Source organism: Falco punctatus, assembly GCF_963210335.1.
Source record: "Falco punctatus genome assembly, chromosome: 6".
In the NCBI taxonomy this organism is placed as follows: domain Eukaryota; kingdom Metazoa; phylum Chordata; class Aves; order Falconiformes; family Falconidae; genus Falco; species Falco punctatus.
The window spans coordinates 19,871,502-19,892,927 of record NC_137585.1 but is presented as its reverse complement, the minus strand read 5'-3'; the positions used below and the strand labels follow the sequence as shown (position 1 = coordinate 19,892,927).

The following is a 21,426-nucleotide window of genomic DNA, read 5'->3' as shown; positions in this document are numbered from 1 at the left end:
CTTTTGGCTGGTGTAAAACATTCTGTTGAATAGTAATCTGTCACTTCTGTTATTCTTTATTTATTTATATTTAGTGGCCCAGCTTCTTTTCTTATATATGTTTAGTTTTCTTCAGAAAGTGTTTTAAGGCTAAGGATATTATGGACCATTTGACTGTAAATCCCACTTACATCCTACTTCTGAACATTGTTTTCTTGTTCACTGGACTTTAGACCTATTGGCAAAGCACTCGGGGAGCGGGGTGGGATGGGGGGAATCAAAGGTGTTACCAAGTTTCCTTAATGGCTAAATACTTAATGTTATTTTTTTATTGGTTTAATTGTACTGTTAAGTTATCAAAGCACAGAAATCATAACAATTTTGAAATTCTAATTTCAAACGGAATGAAAGTATGATCTTTCTTTCCTACTTTGATTCAAATGGGTAAACCCCAGAGAAGGGTCACTAAAGATCTTTCCTGTACGCTCCATTCAGTGAGTATAAAATCACAACCCTGAGATTCTTTAAAATTCTTTATATTCTTTAAATTAACAAAATTAACATTCTTTAAAATTATTGCACAGTATCAACCAAACTTTTTGGAAATCACCACCTATCAAGTTACTTAATAAACTCCATCATCCGTCAAATCTGTTGGCATGTTACCTAGAGGGTACCTGCCTTTGGAGCTGGTACTGCCACATTGTTCCTTGTGAGAAACACACCAAGCACAGTGTGTCTCATCCAGAACTAGGGCCTCCTAGCCATTTTGATGACAAAGATAAAATGTTTTCTTGTGGTATTGCTTAGGATGAACCTGTATCCTGAAATTTTAAAGCCTTCAGATGTGTAACTGGTTTTGTTTTCTATTTCCCTGTAACATCTTGCTCTGTTAGAATTTAAGAAGCTGTAAAGACATTAAATTATGGTCCAGGGTAGACAGAGAACTGATCTGTAGTCTGAACTCCATCTGCACCCCTGCTGATCATGTCCCATAACCTCTAGTAATATCAGGGGGTGTTCTTTAGGTCTTAATTTTAAACTCTGCGATCATTTTCACCATCCTAATTTCTTCATAAAATATGTTTCTCATCTGTCAGAGCTACAATGACAATAAAGCACTGGGAATTTAAGCTGTCTGAATGCATCCTTTGAATTTGACAGTTGGAACCAAAACCTTCACTTCTGTGAAGTAAGGAATGATAAAAGACAGGCTAAACCAGTGATTACTGTGGCTTTGTCACAGAAATTAACTGTCTTAACCATGAAAGAGGACAAGCTTGACCAAAAATACTAGGTGTAAATTGTGGATATTGAAAACTAAAATTAATCTTAAATCTATCAGGCTGGGCAATGGTAGGTGTAACCACTATTGTAACCAAGCAAGGTGATACCTGAGACGCTGCAAAGTAATAGAACAGTCTGATGTATCATGTGCTGCCAGCTCACTATAGGTTTGTAAAGACATCTGTTAACTTCTTTCTCGCTTCTTATTGCTTGAATAGCCAAATGGTCATGCATGGAATAAAAAGTGTAGGAGAAGTTGAACATAACTAGCTGGTACTTGTGGCCAAACCTGGTTTTCACTGCCTTGAAAAGGAAACACTTATGTTTGGTTGGCAAAAACTCTTATGTATCAGAGTGGTCTCAGAGAGCGAACCTGACGTTTGTGTATGGGTGGAGGTGCTGTAACTGATAAAATTAGCCCTAAATGATCATGTCATTGATTGAGTTACTGAACTGTAGTTTAGTGTATTGAGGCTACAGTCAGAGAGACCATTCTGTACAGAAGTCAGTGTAAACATATGTAATGCAAGCATCCTCCCACCAGAAGGCTTGCACTCTGGAAAGTACCAACAAGGAATAATGAAGGAAGCTCAGTGTTTGACACTTTGATGGTATCAATGCTTTGGAGCACTTACTGTTCTCTGACATTAGTTATGTTGGATCATGTAGACCAAAAGCAAAGCCCTCACCATGTGGGCCCACTGCTGTATGGGGCAGGGGACCTGCTGACAGAGGACATGCATAGCACAACACTTTCTATCTACTTTCAGCTGTTTCGAGCTTGAAAGTTAAAGCTGTGTTTTAAGGAGGGATTTGTATTTCAAAAATTAAGTGGAGAGTAGAAGACAGCCCCTCCCACACTTAGATATTCTAGGAGAAAAGGCTGAGATTGTAAAATGTGGCTAACGGCAGTAAAGGATGGTATCGCTGACCATTTGGAGATGTAAAAGGCCAAAGTCCTCAATGCTTTCTCAGCCTCAGTCTTTGTGGCTAAGACCTGGCTTCAGGAATCCTAAGCCCCTGAGGTGTGAGAGAAAGTGAAGGGATGAAGACTTATCCTTAGTGAATGGCATCAGGTTAGGGAGCACTTAAATAAAATGGACATACACAACTGAACCTGTTGGAAGGAATCCAGAGAAGGGCCACAAAGGTGGAGGGCTGGAGCACCTGTGCTATGAAGACAGGCTGAGAGAGCTGGGGTTCTTCAGCCTGGAGAAGAGAAGGCTCCAGGGAGACCTTATGGAGGCCTTACAATACCTAAAGGGGCCTACAGGAAAGCTGGGGAGGGCTTTTTACCAAGGGCATGTTGTGATAGGTCAGCGGGGGAATGGTTTTAAACTAAAATAAGATGTATTTAGATTAGATACTAGGAAGAAATTCTTTACTGTGAGGGTAGTGAGGCACCGGAACAGGTTGCCCAGAGAAGCTGTGGCTGCCCCATCCCTGGAAGTGTTCAAGGCCAGGCTGGATGGGGCTTTGAGCAACCTGGTCTAGTGGAAGGTGTCCCTGCCCATGGCAGGGGGTTGGAACTAGATGATCTTTAAGGTCCCTTCCAACCTAAACCATTCTATGATATAATAATTCCATGGGACCTGATGGGATGCAGCTATGTGTATGAAGACTTTATGGGGAGAGTAAAGCAGATGGAGCCAGACTCTTCTCAGTGGCATCCAGTGAGAGGACAAGAAACAACAGGCACAAGCTGAAATACAGAAGTCTCCATTTAAAAATAAGAAAGGATGTGTATACTGTGTTTACATTGGAAGAGGTTGCCCAGACAGGTTGTGTAGTTTCCCTCCTTGGAGATATTCAAAACCAAACTGGGCCCAATTCTCAGCAGCCTCCTCTAACTGGCCCTCCCTTGTGCAGGTGTGTGGACTAGACAGTCTCCAAAGGTGCCTTTCAACCTCAACCTTTCTGTGGTTCTTTAAGGTGGCACTTTATATTAGAGCAGTTGATAGTATAGATCACTTTTTATGGTGGGGAGATAGGGGAAAACTAGAGAAAAGGAAAAACATAGGGAATACTTTCAGACATACTTAGATCAAACAGGGAAATAAGCTTGTTAATGCATCTTAATGCTGCAATTAAATCAACATGGCATTTGATGGTAATTTATCTTTGTACACCAATTAAGTAGTAGTTTGGAAAACATCATGGAAAGATTGCATTTGTTTGTTTTCCTAGAAAACCCTTTCAAAGAGGCACATCATTTATTAAATATTAATTTCTCATAATTCTCAACGTTCATTATTTTTACTTATTGCTCTACAGCTGATTGTAAATTCCAAACTTGGGTTAGCTCACCTGCTCAGACTTGCGATTTTGTTAAAGAGCTAAATATACTGTAAGATACCCCAGGGCAGAACTTCTGTGGATGCATCCTTTTACCCAGGATTACTGTCATGGTTTTCCTTTTTCTGTCTACTAGGTGAATGATGATGTTGGAATTGACTGGACTAATGAAAATGACCGCTTGCTGGTTTGCCAAATGTGCATCAAACTGGCTGACATAAATGGGCCTGCAAAATGCAAAGATTTGCATCTGCAGTGGACAGAAGGCATTGTCAATGAATTTTATGAACAGGTAAATAAATGCACATCCAAAGTGGTATCTGCTGGTGGCGTGTCTTGTGTTAAATAGTCCTGCAGCATGCTAGTGCCGGTGATTGAGTGAAGATCACAGAGAACAGGGTGAAGGCGATAGCTGGAGTTACACTAGTCCATCCTTTTGCTGGATCAGTGAAATTCTGTTTGTCACTGAAGCTTCTGATGTATCCTTAAAGACCTCTGATGATGAGGTTTCTACAGGCTTCACTGTTCAAGTCTGGTGCTGTCCTTACAGTGGACATGGTGAACAAGTATTCCTTTCCTCTTTTTTTTCTGTTGGCAGTCATCATGTCTCCTCTTTAGTTTTCTTTAGTGCAAACTATCTTTATGTCCTTCCTTCTACATCTTTGCAAGACATCAGCTGGTTCTCATTGCTCTCCTCTGCAGTCACTCCAGGTGGCTCACAATTTTATTGACATGTGACCTCCAAAACTGGACACAATATCCTTGTTGAGATGATCTAAACAAAGCAGAAGAATTATTTTAGCTTCCCTGTGGGCCACATCTCTGTTCACACACACAGAGCTTTTACGTACCGAGCGTAACTGTAACATTAACATTGGCTTTCAGTTTATCACAGACTAACCATATCTGCTCTCTATACATTGATCCTGAACTCATACTTTATTTTTTAAGACAACATTTTCAGCTTTTAGAAGGCTTGTCAGTACAACTGTACTAATTTTTCAAGGCTTAGCTGATGGTGGCACAAGGAAGGAGGACAGACACAGATTGATTTACAAAGACCTGGGAGTACAGCCAGGCACTGGTCCTCTCCTGCTAGGTCTAAAGGAGCCTTTAATTGAACTTTTCTCATTATAACCTATTTAGCCCTGCCGAGTGCAAGGCACAGGGCTGTTCCCACACTATTCCTCTGTTTCCTGAGTGGGAACACATTTTGAATGTGCTGGTTAGACTAAACTCCACATCCTGTCTTTTTGAGAGGAAGCAAGCAGTCTAAATCACTGAACCAGACATGCCACAGTCTTCTCAGGGAGGGTGTGCATTATCCTGAAGTCACAAACTAATCCCTTTTAAAACCTTTTAATCTTCCTTTAAATTTACTGTACTTACAGTCTGGAAAAAAAACAGGATTTTCTGCTGCTACTGCCTTCTGAAGTATATAAAGAAATAGGAAAAGGAACAAAATTCAGACATTGACCTGAAGCTACTTCATTTATTTCAGATCTCATGAGAGTAAAAAAGAACGATGACCCTTACATATGTTACCTGTGTAGTTGGTTCTATTTTTCTTCTCATTTTTTGTTAAAGAGAGTGAGTTCTATAACAACAATGGTCAACCTTCATCTCCCAATTTTTCTTCCAGGAAATGCTTTTCTTCATATTAGTCTGTTTTACTTACAACTCTCGTGACAAATTGTACTTCACATAATTCTGGTGATGATCATAGTTTATGTGGGTGACTACTGCATTCAGACAAAACCTGTTAATCAGATCTTTCTTTTGATCTAACAGAACTAATGTCAGAGGGCAGTAAGTGCTCCAGCACATTAATATTGTCAAAGTGTTGGATGGTTAGCTCTGAATCAAGCTTGAGAGGAACACAAGTGAGAGGATACAGAGTTATCTGTTCCACAGTAGGAATCTAGGGCTATTTTTCATCAGTCAGAAAGGTGTGCTACTAATGTTTTCATGTGCTTGAAAGCTGCTCCAAAGGACTGTAGGAGATTAACTTTCTTATAAACCTGTAATTTAAAAAAATATGTTTGCAATTCATCATCTGCAAAATTTGATTCAGAATAACACATATGTTATCTTAGTTAATGGCATTCCTTTCGGCATGGGGATTGTGGGCAAATCTATTTAAACTCTTGGTTTGGAATTTCCAAGTGGTCAGGTAGTCAGTAAGATATTAGGGGGGTTTGGGTTTCTTTTTGTTTTAGTAGAAGGTGTGTATTCACTGTACTGAGAAATCAACACATCCCAGTGGGTTTCCACTTTGGGTGTTTTTTTGCATAGCATGAGTTGCCATGCTGACAGAATTGAAAACAGAATGTTTTCTTCCTAGGACTTGCTTTTGGCATTAAGGAGAATAAGCTACATTCCAAATTTATTTAACCTAGGTTGAAATCTGGTTTTCTTTAATGTAATATGCCATGAGAGGTGTATCAAACATCTTCACCATACTTCTGATCATTGGATTTTTTCTGAGAGGGAAAAGTCTTCATTTTCTCATTTCTGAAAAGGAGAATCTTATGGGAAGTTTGAATTTTCCTAGAACTTATCAAAAAGCATAAATATCTGCATTCAGCCTACGTTGTGAAAATAATATCTTTCTTGAATTTCCTTTAATAACACCAATCCCTTTGAAGAATTTAACTCCCATATAAATAAAGACTCCTTATTAAAAGCATGTTGCATAGAAACATTCAAAATCCTGTGTCATATTGTTACAGTATGTTTCCTTTTCTCCCCTCCACATGCTCAGCATGCTTATTTGAGGACGGGTTAGACATATTAAAAAGAATCAAAAAAATGCACCACAAGATGGTTCACGTAATAAATCATGTTTTAACAGAACATGAAAAAAGAATTTGTAAACATTTCAACAGTCAGCTTTCTTCCCACTGCTGTCAGCTCACATCCAGGAAATCTCAGATATGTTACTGTAAAGAAAAGCAAGCTGCCACCTCTTCTTAATTCGCTTGCTATTTCAAGAATGGATGGCATGTTTCAGTATTTTGTTAACACTAATTTTTTGCTTTTAATGATTGGATGTAACATTTCAGGGTGGGTTATTATAAAAGTAACAAAAAAAAAAAAAGCAAGGAAATGAAACATTTGTTGTGCATGCTTCAAAATTTAACTCTCATTCATTGGTCTTCTCAGATACCAGCAGGGTGTCGACCAGATATGTTATCTTTAGGTTACAAGGAGATAAATTTGGGCAATCTGTAATGTAATGGAAATTGAAAATGTCTCTCCAAATTCTACTCTATATTCTCAAATATATATTTCTGTATTGTATGAAAACATTAATTTGCATATCAGGCTTGATTAGGGGGGCTAGACTTTTTCTTGGGGAGGTGGCATGCAGTCTTGACATGTCTACTCAGCTGAAAATTCATTGATATCATCAGAAGATTTGCTGTGATAGAGATGAGTATATCAGACCTGGTTTTGCAAGAAAGTTCTACTTTCTTTTACATCATGAGAGGAGTGAGGAAGGGCTTCCTATATCTCCCCTCTGCCCTGTCTCTCCAAAAAAAAAGCTAGAAAAAAGTTTTTTGGGAAAGGTTTACTGCTTCTGAGTAACACCTGCTTTCATAGGGATCATTCTGATGGTCCCAGGAAACAAATACTTGTGACCCAAAGCCAAGAGAACCTCTTTGTTATGCATAGTAATGACAAAATTATTAAGAAAACTTTTAGTAAGATAGTCTTTGCTTGTAGAAGTTCAGTCTTGTTCCCTGCAAACAGGTGGCTGACTACAAGGTTGTTGTGAGCTAACAATTACAAAATCAGAAGGGATTTTTTGAAAATAATATGAAGAAATAAAATTATAATTTTCAGATTTTCACATTCACAGTGTAAAGTACAGGATGGGGGTGGTGGGCATCCTTTTGCACAATTATCAACTAACACCCTTATTAAATTCACACTATCGGTATTGGGTCCTCTTACAAGAAAAGAGCTGTAACTTCGAATAACCATTTAACGTGATGCACTATAGTGATGTCATGCTGGCATGCAATGGAAGTTGCATTAGAGTTTAACTATTTTTCTTTCATAATTTTTAATTGGTTTGAGGTGTATTTCTTCTTTTCACAACATGGTTTTGTTGCATTTACTTTAGAGAAATTACCACTATTTTTCATCACCAGGGTGATGAAGAGGCTAGCCTCGGCTTACCAATCAGTCCTTTCATGGATCGTTCTGCTCCTCAGCTGGCACACCTCCAGGAATCGTTCATCACTCACATTGTGGGACCACTATGTAACTCCTATGACTCAGCAGGGCTGATGCCAGGAAAATGGATAGAGGATAGTGATGAATCAGGAGACACTGATGAGCACGATGAGGAAGAAACAGCAGAAATGGAAACTTGTGAAAATGCTGAATCCAGTAAGTTGTTCACACTTACCTTCTTCAACAGAGCGAGTTCCATATTGTGACCAAAACATAAGAAGCCATATTGTAAAAGCATAGAGACTGTGAGCTGGTCAGGGTCAACATGGGCCTCTCCAGAGTTACAGTAGTTCAGTGCTGTCCTTGGTGTAGCTAGCGTGTAGCCAGTTACATTGGTAATGGACACACTCCATGGTTTCAGGACTGATACACATCGCTGCTCACATCTGCTACTCATTTCTACCTTCAGGTGAGGTTTCTGGTGGTGGATCACCTGTCTGTGCATGAGGGGTTTTTAGACTGTTTCAACACTGATGGTAGTAGACTGCAACAATTTCGGTTGAAGAGAGGACGGTTGGGAGAAGATTGTTGAGGAAAACACTCATCATTTCCATGAGTTAGCATGCTGTACAGGAATAATAGAATGAGGCTCTGAGATGCTGATGCAGTAAAAGAGCTTTTAGCAATGAAAGTATTTTAATGCAAATCTCTTCAAGCTAATGTGAGAGAAGACTGAGGAGAAAATTGGCACTGAGCATTGATGTTGTGTGCTGGGAACTGTGTCAATTGGTCCTTCTGGCTAATCAGTAACTAAAGCTGATAGTCTTCTGCCTCTCCTCCAGAAGAGCAACAGTGCCAACATTCGTCATACTGAGAGGAAAACTTTGTACTTTGAAAGGGGATCTCAGAAACTTGTTGGAAGTGATTTTTAAGAGAAGAGGCTGCAGCTGTAGACCTGTTTCTTTTACCAGTTTAGACCTACATGCGTTACCTTTTCCTCTCTTTCATGTTCCTTCCCTCTCTGAACTTCCAACTACTGTTCTTTTATTTCCTCCCTCTGAGTCATCTTTCTCTCACTCACCTATATCTAATCCTTCTAGAAAGCATCAGCCTTAAGTCTGCTTGTGAAATACTGATACATAGCTTTTTCTCTTAACAGCCTCACATTTTCTGATCTTTCCCACACACTTTCATGCCCTACTGAGTATCAGCCCTATTTTCTGTTGGGGAAGCTGAGAAGCAGACAGATTTGGTGGTTGTAGTAAGTCACATAAAGACATGAAACTAAAATCTGCGTCTCCTGATGTTGCAGAATTGACCTTTTATCTTTAATAAGATCCAGAGGTATACAGTTTGTATTTAAGAAATCACTGCTGTTGTTCACACACACACAAACATATTTTAAGGTTTATTTTAGTACCTCATGATCTATCAGCTCTGTAACAGCAGGCAGAGCCACATGTTTCTGTGGCAGAGTGGCATTTATGGAATTGCCTACCAGGGGAAAGCATATGTGATTGGTAGCCAACATAGACCCCAAAGCCTGAAACTGATATTGCTGTATTAAAAAGAAAGATGAAGAATGTTCTCATTTATTCACTGGAGTGTCTAACCTTACCTTGAAATCCTTAGTTTCCTTTCTTCTCATTTCTCTATTCACTTGTCCTCTGTATCACTGCTAGCCAAGTCCAACAATGCTGCTTTCAGGTTAAAAGCACATATCATTATTAACCCTTATCACATTAAATACAGCCCAGTTTTTTAGTTTTCTTCTATTTTCTTTCTCACATTCTACTCCATGACACTACTTTATTATTCAACCTGGTTCTTTTAGATTCTTTACCTTTTTCAAACCCTTAAAAATTAATGTAGCACAAGTATTGAAATATCCAAAAAAATTCTTCCCACTTCCTTCTTATCCAATGTGGGATGCTCATCTTCTCGATCACACCAACATGTTACAAACTGTTTTCTTCCAGTTCCCTAAATTCTCTGTGACCACATGGATCTGAATCAGGAATATACAGCATCTTTTATGTTGACATAGGGGTCTTACAGGTCATTAGAAATTTATACCTATGATCGACAGTATATTGGATGTTCTAACCTTTCTCAATGAAACTAAAATGTTGAGATGTCAGATGCATAGATACTAAGAGTTGTGTAGATGTTGGTGAAGATCTTTTTCTGGAAAAGCCTTTTAGGCAGGTGGAAATATAATTGTAGCAGAAAACACTTCACCTAGGTCCTGATAATTCACTAAGGCATTTGATGTAAATTTAAGAGTTACAAAATGTTAAAATAATGTATGTTGTTCTACAGGAGCATGCAATTCCCCCAAAGTTCTGATGCAAGTATAAGAATTAAACAGGCTCAGTCTTTAGTGATTCAGGCAAATTTTAACACCACAGCAAGAACTTGCTGCTGTCTGCAGAGGCCAGCAAGATGCGGGGTCACCCGGGAAACCCAGGAGAGAATGTCCTGCTGCAGTATTGGCAGGGTAGGGGCTTCTTATTAGTGCTAAACCTGAAGGTTTCCTACAGGGATCCAAGGGCTTTCTAATGAAGGATTGAGTTGGATTTGGTCTGTACTGAGTGAAAAGCTCTTTGTTTCCAGTTCAAAAGCTTCAAGGGCTAAACGTTTTGGATCCTTACACAGACATACTTTAGGCAACCTGCAAATACTAATCCACACAAATTTCTTTGGTACAAAAAATTCCTCAACGTCACCATCTTTAAAAAAGAAATTGCAGTTGTCTTTGGAGGGGATATTATTTTAGTTATGTAACTGCCGTTGCCACTGTTAATGATCAGGGAAAATTTTTAAGCTTTGTACTGTTAAGGAGTTAACAGTCTGTGTTGGACAGACTATACTGACAGAAAAAAAAAAAAAAAAAAAACGAAACCCAAAACCCTTCAGACAGCAAAATGCTTGTACTGCAGCTGTGTCAGGAGCCATAAGAACTGCCAGTGGCAAAAACATTTTACAGACTAACAGCAGGGAGTGATCCTTCAAAACCAAGACAAGCAAGCTCCCCGATAGTATCTGACTATATGACTACTTCTTCAGTGGTCAGACTCCGTTGCTGAAGCAATGTTGTGCAAAGGCTTTAAGGTCATCTCCACTGCAATGATGGAGCTGTAAAACTCTGACTTTTAAAAGGGAACGTAGGAATGGGTCCCTCCTTAGGTTACTAACACTTGCTCATTCGTTATCCTTCTATAGCTCAGATCAGAGGTAAAATGTGAAGAAAACAAAATCAGAAAATTTTCGCTAGGGGAATCAGCAAGGATGTATTGTGGGGCGGGTGTCAGAATTTAATGTGTGAGTTATGGAGTAGGCTGATCAGAGTCTTTAAGTACTTGATATTAAAATAACGAGCAGAAACAGCTCAGCAACATGTTTTATGCATAATCACTGAAGCAGTAGATGTCTCTGTGAGCTGCATAGTCAGGGACAGCATGCAGCCTAAGACATGACAAATCTGGGTCTCAAACTGTGCAGGAAACCCAGAGGTCTGAAGAGGCATAGCTTTCTGAATTTTAAGTTTAAGTTTGTGGGTTTACTGTTGGTGCAGTGCAGTTCCTATATGTCATACTACACCCTGTCTGTTTCTTACGTCTTCAGTCCCTTTTCCTTCTTCTCTCACAGAAAACAGTACTTTAATGTCACATGGTATTTTACAGGAAAGAAAAAATTCAAGAGAAGGAAAATCTACTGTCAGATAACTCAGCACCTGCTTCAGAACCATAAAATGTGGAAGAAAGTAATTGAGGATGAAGAGAGGTTAGCCGGGACAGAGAAGCAAGGCGCAGAGCAATCCACGCTGCACCAATCTTCAGAACAAATCCAGGCCATCAGGGAAGAGGAGGAGGAGAAAGGGAAGCCCAAGAGGGATGAAGAGGAGAACACAACTGTAGAACCAAACCAATGACAATATTTACAGCAGTATTTTAAGACAGATTGACTCGTGCACAGACTCTTTCTCAAGCCAGCACAGCATTTAGACACAACACTGTAGAAGTACGGGATAATGCGCCTACAGCTGTTTAATTTGTTTCTCTTTCCTTTTTATGGTGAGGTACATTGTTTAAACTCCTATGCTCAAGGAAGCTTTCACACTGCAACACCGGCTTTTACAGAGTTTCTTTAAAGAGGTTTGGGGGGTGGGTGGAATTATATAAATAAATATATATATATATCTATATATATATATAGATATAGCCAGGGTTATTGGCTGCGCACTTCAGCAAAATGCATTTAATGATATATTATGGTCACTGTGATATTTACAGAAGAAAGTTATCTAAGGAAATGCTGCTTCTAAAGCACATTTGCAGTTACCAGTAAGGTACCAGTTAAGTAGCTTTTGCTCTTAATGCTGAGGGATAAAGTTCCAAAGCTTTATATGAATGCTGATATATCCTGCCAACATATATGTGTGTGTGAGGGAATGTTTTCAAGTGTGAGTGGGTGTAATGTCATATAGCATAGTTTGAGTTCTTATTACACTAGCTGTAGCACATCCCCATACACGACAACAAACAGAAGGCCTGAATTTTAGAGAATTTGTGCCCACAAGGGGATCGAAGAGCATTTTGAGGAGCTTTGCATTCCCCATAGCCCTCCAAGTCCCAGTTTGCACTCCAGCTGCAGGCAGCAGCCTTTCAGCAGGGGCCAGAGTGGCCTGGGATGCTGACCTGGCCCCATCTGGCTGTATGGGCTCCTCCACCTCATTCTCTTCCTCCTCTTCCTCCTCCTTGGCACTTCCCAGACTGCTGGTGAAAGGGATATGCCAAGAAATTTATTTCTCAATGGGATTTATGAGGAACTATGTGGCATGCTGGTCTGTTCCCCTTGAGAGGACCTGGCCATCTGTATACTTGTGAGTGCGTGAATGGCTGCGTGGGGTGGCGTGTGTGTTTGGGCAGGAAAGAGTATAGAGCAAATGTGTGTACGTACTCAGAAACTAGAGGCATACTGTCATCTTCCTCCATTACCTTATGCCTCCATGCATCAGTGGCCAAATGTATAATCTAAGAACAAAGCTAAACTATATCTCTTGAGAGCAAAAGAAGAGGAGAGTGTGGGCCATGCCCTTCCTCAGAATTAAAGGCAAATGATGCATTAGGAGCAGCGTGGGGGACGGGTGCCAGTCCTGCATCGGTCGGACACTCGTATGTCTCAGCAACCACTCATATGAGCTTCAGAGAACTTGGTTTTTCAGTGCGAGGTGCTGGATAGGAGCAGTTTGTTCCTGGCATTCTGCTTAGAAGCAGTGTGTTTGATCCCACCTGTATACTTTTTTTCTTTTTTCTTCTTTTTTTTTTTTTTTATTTTTAAGAGAAAGGAAAAGATAAGGCCTGTAAGAAAAGCAGATCTTTTGTTGTTGTTGTTGTTCTGTTTATTTGTTATCTCTGTTGTTTATGCTGTGAGCCAAATGTCTATTTAAAAGGTTGAATATTCACTTTCAATATTTTATTTCACAATATTATATTTGTCAATGATTAGCTATCTGGATGTAAATATGGAAAAATTTTTATGGGTTCCTGTAGATAATGATATCTTTAAGAAAAAAAAAAAGAAAAAGAAAAAAAGGGAAAGGTTTTTTTGTAAAGCTAATTTTTTAAAAAATAAATACAAAAACCTTTTTATACAGCGTAGCCATTTCCAAACCCGACAAATAAAGTCTTGAGTAATTTGTATAGACCCTTCTGGGAAGCCAGTGGTCTACAGGATCAAGGCTTTAAAATATTAATGCTCTTTGGGACTGGCAGCACCAAGCAGTACCACACAATTTAGAGTTTTGTTCCCACAAAAAGAATTATGTATATAAAGTTCAGTATTTCTCAAAAATTGTTTGACTACATAGGCTTTTGATATTTTGATCCTGCAGCCCCTTGCCAAGAAGAGGATTGCTTGTATGAGTAAGAATGGTTGTGAAAGGCAGAATTTGTGTTAAATTTATGACATTGCATTCATCACTTTTTGCTATTGTTACACTTTCACCATATTCATGATCCTATTAATACCTCTCCAAAACATTGGAAAATATTCTCTATCAAAGGCAATCAGTGTATGTGTTATCACTTCAGAGTTTCTTTTTGCTTTGCATTTCTTTTAAAGTGAGCTTTTGCTTAAAACAGGATTTCAGTTTCTTACAATTTGTATTTGCTTGTTACCATCCCATGCTATTCTTATCAGTAGAGAAACTGTTTGCCTTTCAAAAGAGTGACTCTAGGGTATGGCTCTGACTGCTGTTATCAGCAGATATATTTAATAGTGTTTTTCAGTGAAATCAGAAAATTGAAGATGCAAATTGCACTATTATTTTAAAGGGAAAGGATATAGCAGAATTCATTCAAACAAAAAAAAAAGATGGCTTCAAGATCTCAGCAAGTCTCCACCAATTCCAGCTTGCACTGTTTTCACACCTCTTCTGTCACTTTGATTAATCGTTTTATTTGGGGTTCTCTTGTACAAGTGATATGCATACCTTATAGTATGAGAAGAGTTTATTATGCCTCATTCTGTCCTTTAAAAATTAAACTTACAGAGATGCTTTAAAATGTCACATCTCCCAGCACTTTCTTCTCTGTTTTCAGTGCATGAACACAGGGACTGGATGTTTTATATTGATTTTTGTATTGCCTTTGCTAGAAGAAGAAAAAAAGAAGTTATTGCAGAAAGTGTTGGTGGGTGCCCAGTCAGTAAAATTACAAAGAGGCATTCAAAAATAAGGCAAAATCCTGCGAGTGGAATTCTACATACTCGTCAAAGCAGGCATACACAGGGTCAAACTAAGAAAAACTATCCTAAAAATGTGCTAAAATTTAATTGTTATATTTTTTTACTCATCATTTTTGATTGCCATTAGGTAAAATCAGTGTCGGCTTCTAATTTATGAAGATTTCTTTCTATATTGGCAATGCAGCTGTCACAAATTGTTACTATGTTGCTACACAAGCCAGTTTGTGAGTACGGTTTGAGTAACTCAAGCCTTTTACAGTGAAGGAATTGCTGACAGGCTTAAAATCAGAATAATCATTGCTTTTATCCAAACTAGAAGGGATACCACTGAAGAAGCTAAAGTAGCTGGGAGTTATGAACTTGGTAGGAGGTGACTTTTTTTTCATTCCAGTTATTAATGGAATCCAGTCTCTGCAGGTGTCAGCTCCTTATGAATCTGACTTCTCAGTCTTTGCAGTGCATTTCTGGCAGGCAGTGATCAGGAAATTTCCCAGGTTGGCTTAAATGTAACACAAAAAATAACAGAGATATTTTATATCAAACACATGAATACCATTTTTGCTTTGGTTTTTTTTAGTAGATAATGTGAAGCAGGTTATTTTTAGCAGGTTTTCTAATAGTTTCTAGTCCAAAGGAGGCAAAACCTTTGACCAGCAATTGCAGTAACCTTTTGGAGGCTAGATCTTGATGGTTTTACACTTTGTGCAGTCCTTTGGTGCTGCAACCCCCAAATAAACCACAGCCTATGCAATATCTTGGCGGGGGGGGGGGGGGGGGGGGGGGGCGGGGAAGTAAGAAAAGTAAAAGGAAAATAATTGTATTCTATCAGCAAAGTGCTCAAGATTTCAGGTGGGATGTTTGCAATGTTGATATGGGTTTCTGGTATATATATGTAAATAGGCTTGTTAGATACTGGAGAAAGCAAGCCCCATTTAAACAGTGTTTTGCAGTAACAAAAAAATCACATATTTTAGTTTCCAGTTCTTCAAAAACAGAAAGAGAAAGATTGGACTATTTTTTCTGATTGGATATTTAGTTTTCTCCATGTAATGTCACTTGGTGAGTGATCTTGTTCCCTTCTAGTCTGGGAGATGTTTGCGGTCCCCTTAAACGGGGGGGTTGCAGCTCCCAGTACAGTGAGAAAAGCACTCTGCCCATCGTACAGTAATCACACATAAACCCTTCTGTCCCCATATTCTCTGTTTGCTTGATAGTCACGTGCCATTTACAGTAGAATATAACTTCTCACATTATCCTTGTGTTGCAGAAGGGACACATGGAAGTAGAGAGTGTGAAAGCCCCAAACTATTTTATTACCTTTTTTCTTTTTCCAAGAACCCCAAAAATGCTTTTGTCTAGAAGTAATAATTTCCATGTTTAAAGAGCCACAGTTTACTGTTTATGCTCTAATTCCTGAGGGAATCTGGCATTTTCTTGATTTGTTGTGAGCTAATGTACAGAGTATGTTGACACTCATCTCTGAAAATCATCTGCCTCCTCCAGCAGAAAGATGGTGTTCAATGCAATGTGGCAAGACATGCATGAGAAGTGAGTTGCAAGAATCTGCTAGGAGAAAGGGATCCTATGATGCTTTTGGCAGCATTTTGAACTGCCTTCCTCTATGAGTGAAAGCTTTACAGAAAGCTGGAGAAATGTTTGTGTCACCAGTGGCCTCCCCTGGGACCTTGTGCAGAGTGCTGGCTCTTGTAGCAAGTGACAGTCACATTCTGGCAGCAAATGGTTCCCAGGGCAGATGTAATTTCAGAATGCATTTGTTAGCAATGCAAGGGTAGTTGTTCAACAGTTTTCGCCCTGACATCATGTGTGAATGTCTCTCTGCATCATTATCAAGTTAATCCAAGATTGTGATTGCTCAGGACCTTTTGAGTGGATGTGTTTGGGTCTTTTACCCTTAGCATACTCCTGTTAGAAGTTCTTAAGATACCGATGGTCTGAATTTGGAAGGAAGTTAAGTCTGTAAATGTTCAGATAGATGCTTCTAAAAGTACCATTTGTCATCTAAGGAAATTCTGTACCCAACTTCCTTTTTGTACTCTCCATACTGGACATTAAGTTCATTTGTTTTCATTAGAAAGTTCTAAATTTCTGTCTGCTTTTTAGATACCATTTTTTTTCTGAAATCATGGCCCTGTCTTTCTTTCTTGCTTCAGAAATTCCCCAGAAAGTAGAATGTAGTGTGGAGAAGCCAAGGACCTTGCCAAACTGAGCATCAGTCAGGGGTATAGCCCATGAGGACTGCCCAGCCTGTGTCCCAGTCTGGGTGTGTTTGCACCCAGTGCCGTGCCCATGCTGCTGAGCTGTGAGCTGAGTAGGTGTGGGGTAGCTGTCAGTTTGGGTTACTTGGCAGCCTGAGCAGTACCAGCTTTTAGTGGGACTTGGGATCTTGGAGAATTTTGACAGTTTTCAAACAAATCTTAGGCACTTTTGAAAATTTTGCCATAAGTATAATGCAGCGAAAGGTTTATGGTTGGTCCCAGGTGTTAATGATGTATTAGTGCAAAGTCTCATTAGTTACCTGGCACATCCTGCTTGCTCTGTGTGGTGTGATCCTGTGCTGGGGATGGCTTTGCTGTTGATGAAGATTGTTGTGGGTCTGAGTCCACCCTCTCACTGACTCCATAGGCATGGTGAGATGTGTCGGTCAGCGTGAGCCTGGGCAGCCCAGCCAACCCAAGGCCTGGCGCTGCGATCCAGAGAAGGCACAAGATTCATGACCAGCAAATAACCCAAGGGAGATGCAGCAGCTGATTCAAGTGTGAGAGAGGCAATGCAGATGTGATGTGGTTCATTCTAGAGCTGAGCCATCTGGTAGACATAGTGTTCAATAGGTTGGGAAGGCAGCAGTGACAGTCTGTAGCTTTTCTTTCTCTGAAGAGGCTTTTGACTGTTGGAAAATCTGTAATTTATAAAAAAGTATAATATTTGCTGTTACTTTTGCAAGTACTGTTACAGTTAAGATGTTCCAGCATTACGTGTTTAAGGAAGAAAGGTTTTGATTTAAGGATGTGTATGAGAATTTCTTGAGCATCCCACAGCCTCTCATGGGTGGAAGATTAGATTGAGGCACATGCCCAGAGCGGAGAATGTGCCTCTCCCAGGTCTGTTGCAGGCACCACGGCTGGAAGGCAGGCATGAAGCCTGCTCTTTCCAGTCTTAGGCCTGGATGTTGGCCTGAGAACTTGTGTATTCCTCAGCTGGCAGCACAGCACTGGTGTAATTAGTCCTCAAGTTGATGGGGTTGTAGACATACAGGGAGAAAGTCAAACTGACAATCCATAGGAAAAAGAAAAGGAAATTGTATTCCAGTATGAAACAGACGTTATGCAACACACTTAATTTTCCTTTTCTTTCAAAATCAAATGTAATCCCACCGAAATAAAGTAACCATGGAGTTTCTGGGGTTTTAATTACTGTTTGATGTTCGGCATTAGTCAAAATGGTGGCAGCATTAAAGGGAAGTTAGTTGTTCCCATTAACTAGGGTGGAGGAATTTTTTTTTCCCCCCAGTATTTTTAGGTAAATCAACAAATGAGAGTGTCTAGGCTTCCTGAAGAAACTGCATGTTCAACTATTTTTGAATAGTTGGGGCAATAATTGGAATTAGGTGACAGCTGTCTTAAGCAACATAGGAAGAGCTAGCAAAAAACTATTATTGGATTCAAACTTTGAATTAGAGCAGCATAGCACCAGTACTTTTGAGAGCAACTTAGTATGACAAATCTTTCTTTGAATTTCATCACTTTCATCTAGCAAAACAACATTCCTCTGGAGGTAAATCAAAGCAGGGTTTTAGCTCCTGCTGTGGTAGTTATTGAATCCCAGTGTTGGAGGGAACACTGCAAGAGTTATCCTCCATTTACATCCAAATTATGATTTATTCAGAGGCCATTAATGGGATTTTCCTGGCAGGCAGGTGTTCTCTTGATGAAAAATACATCGTGCCTCCTCACAGGATGCAGATGTCACCTGTGTGAGCACCCACCTGAATTCTTAGGACGATACAAGCTCCTTGGGAGCCTGCAGGCAGAAGTCTGTGGGTGTATTTCTGCAGAGTCCATTTTCACAATGACAAAAGGGGGAAAAAGCTCAAGCTAGTTAACAATATTTTTTTGATAAATCTGAAACAACAATAAGCATTGTGCAGTTTGAAAGCTTGCCGACGTCACTTGAGGTGTATGCAAAGATTTCCCCAAGTGCTTGTACATGTAAGACTATTTTTTCTGGAAGGCGATGAGTTCAGGTAAAACCAAGTGTCCTTGGCTGTGGTCCGTTGTGCTGAAGAATATAAGAAACCAGGAAGATTTTTTGACTGAATTGTTTTATTCTCCCTCATTAAAGTAAAGTTTGCATGGTGCTAGAGGAGGTAAAAAAAAAAAAAAAAAAGTATTTCAGTTGAGCTTTTTAGTTGTCTAGCCCATGCTAGTTGTTTCTTACTTACAAAGCCATGCTTGTCATATGTCCGAGGTGTGGAAATGAAACAACAGATGAGACTTGTTCTTCTGTGGGTGGCATATAGGAACTGCGTGCAACAAGGAGCACCACTGAAATCTGCAGGTGGAATGTGGTGTATCCCAGCAGTGAATTAGACGGAGAAACCCAAATATTTCTGTTTTCTGTCCCTATGAAAGCATAAGAGCAGGTGTAAAGGATTTTGCCACAGCTGCGGACCGTGTATCCTTTTATGACTGAATTCTCTTGTCCTGATTAAAAAAACGTAGAAGTCAGATCAAATAAGCAAAACAGCGTGTGCTGTGGCCCTGGCAAGGCAGGCATGTGTTAGCTTGCTTTTCCTCCAGCTCACAGAGGGAGCTGGGCTTGCACCATTGGCCTGCAAATGGCATGGAGTCCCAGTGGCACGGCATGGGGGGAGGAACAGGTGGGAGGTAAAGAATAAGTGCCAAATTTCGGAGGGGTGTTGCCAAAGTAGCTGGAGAAATACCTTAGAGTAATGCAGTCCAACTCCATACCCACCTCGCCATGGTTTGCTCACAGCGATAGCCCCAAGGCAGCGGCTTCGATGCTCTGGTTTTCAATGCCGTCTTCCTTTACCACAGTGAACAGTAACAAACAATTAATGTGAGTTAGCAATTGCTCTTTGCTTTTAAATATTTATTTAAAGGAGATAAGAGTTTTGGGGGGGTTGTTGATGAGGTGGTTTTTTTTCTCTCCTGACCCTGGTCGTTTTGCACCCACGCTTTCATAAAAAGAAGGGAAACAAGGTCTGTAATCTGATCAGAGAGAAAAAGGTAGGGGTCTGCCATGTGTACATACTACTGTAGGTAGAAAGGCCGTTGTCTGTTAAAGCTATCTTTCCTTTTCAAAATTCCTGTCTGATTCTGACACATGATGAAATTCTGTATTTGAATGCAAAATTTTCATTTTTAGATATTTGTAAACCTTAATACACTACTGCGGATGGTATCCTAAAAGATCAAAGACAGTGTTAATAACTGCTATGTGGTGTTGATGATATTTTTAATATTTCAACCATGTCAGTATACATTTGGTCATTAATTTTCTAAAGTCATCTTTTCTTGAGTAATCGATATAAGAAGTTTGCATGATGGAAAGTAATTTAAGTTCACTTTTCAAAAAGATGTGATTCATACTGTAGCTTCTGTTTGTTTAACAAATTAATATTTTCACTGATGGGTGGCAGTTTTTTTTTCTTTTTAGTGCTTTTGATAGAAAAACATCTGGGACATTTTCCAACAGAAACACATTTTGTAACCTTTGCCTCCAGTTGTGGAACTAGTACCTTCCAAAAATAATTGTTTTCCAGTACGTTTTGGCCATCTGGGTAACAATACGCAAGTATGTATTACGCATACAAGATATGATTTAAAAAAAAAAAAATCCCATTTTGGTGAAAGTAACTGGGAAATGTATCAAGCAAGATCAAAACCCTTTCTGAATGAAAATTTTGGATGCGTCAATATAATTGAAGCACTTGACTCCCCCACCAGATTTTGGGGCCAAATCATACAGATTTTGTATGTTCAAATTCACAAAATGCCAGTCAAAGTTTTTTTACTTCAGCAAGCACTGAGGAATTTGGTCGCTTTGCATCCTATCCTGTGAGGTTTCACTCCTGGCCTGGGACCTCAGGGAAGTGTGCCTCAGACAGAATTATTTTAAGATGCTCATTTAGACTCAGCTGTAGTAGCATGTTTCCTCAAATCATCTGTGTACTTCAAATTTAATCCCTCCTTTATTTTTTTCACTTCAGAAGCTGAGAGAAAGGGTGGGGGAATGTAATTTTATATGGCTCTATTTGAAAAGGGTTTTGTGTACCTTTATAATTCTTTGAAGCAATATTTTAAAAAACAACTGCCAGCCAAAGTGGCAACGCAGAAAAGTGCCATCTTGTTTAGGATTTGTACACACCAGTTTTTAACACAGTGTTCTTTTCACTAAGTACTACATATGTTAATTTATATTTATATATTGTCAATATTGTTGTAATCAAGCTTCTCCTTTCTAAACACTTCAGGAACAAGGCCTTGTATTTTTAGGTGATTTTCATAAACAGAGTAATTCTTTTCCATTCACTAGTATCTTGCACTCGATACATGTAGCAATACTTAATATATTCTCTTCACAAGTATTTGTTAAGTGATTTAGTTAATGGCTGATAAATGTTTTGTACAAAATAGATTCTGTACAGGAAAAAAAATCTTTTAGATAAACATTATTTATTTTTACTGTTTTGTAAGTTAGACACTATAATGAAGCTCCTTTTTGCCAGAATTACTGGAAGTGCCTCTTGGTAAAATGTATTATACAGTAAATATGTATTCAAAATTATTAGAAATACTTGTCACAAAATGAACAATGTGGATGTTGCAATGTGAAGACAAATGTACAACATAAATATAATTCTGTGGTATCCTGTTTGCAGTGTTTCTT

The 21,426-nt window shown here is 39.2% G+C and overlaps 1 protein-coding gene across 4 annotated transcripts in view; it reads left to right on the top strand.

Annotated features, from left to right (window-relative positions):
- PDE3A (phosphodiesterase 3A) overlaps nt 1–21,413 on the top strand; it is a 270,061-nt gene extending 248,648 nt beyond the window's left edge. For all 4 annotated transcript variants that reach the window (XM_080391144.1, XM_080391143.1, XM_080391146.1 and 1 more), the window contains exons 14-16: nt 3,698–3,853; nt 7,722–7,962; nt 11,433–21,413. In XM_080391144.1, the coding sequence (XP_080247270.1) occupies nt 3,698–3,853; nt 7,722–7,962; nt 11,433–11,680 (645 nt within the window). In that variant the 3' untranslated portion in view covers nt 11,681–21,413. The remainder of the gene's footprint in view (nt 1–3,697; nt 3,854–7,721; nt 7,963–11,432) is intronic.
- Nucleotides 21,414–21,426: the final 13 nt, after the last annotated feature.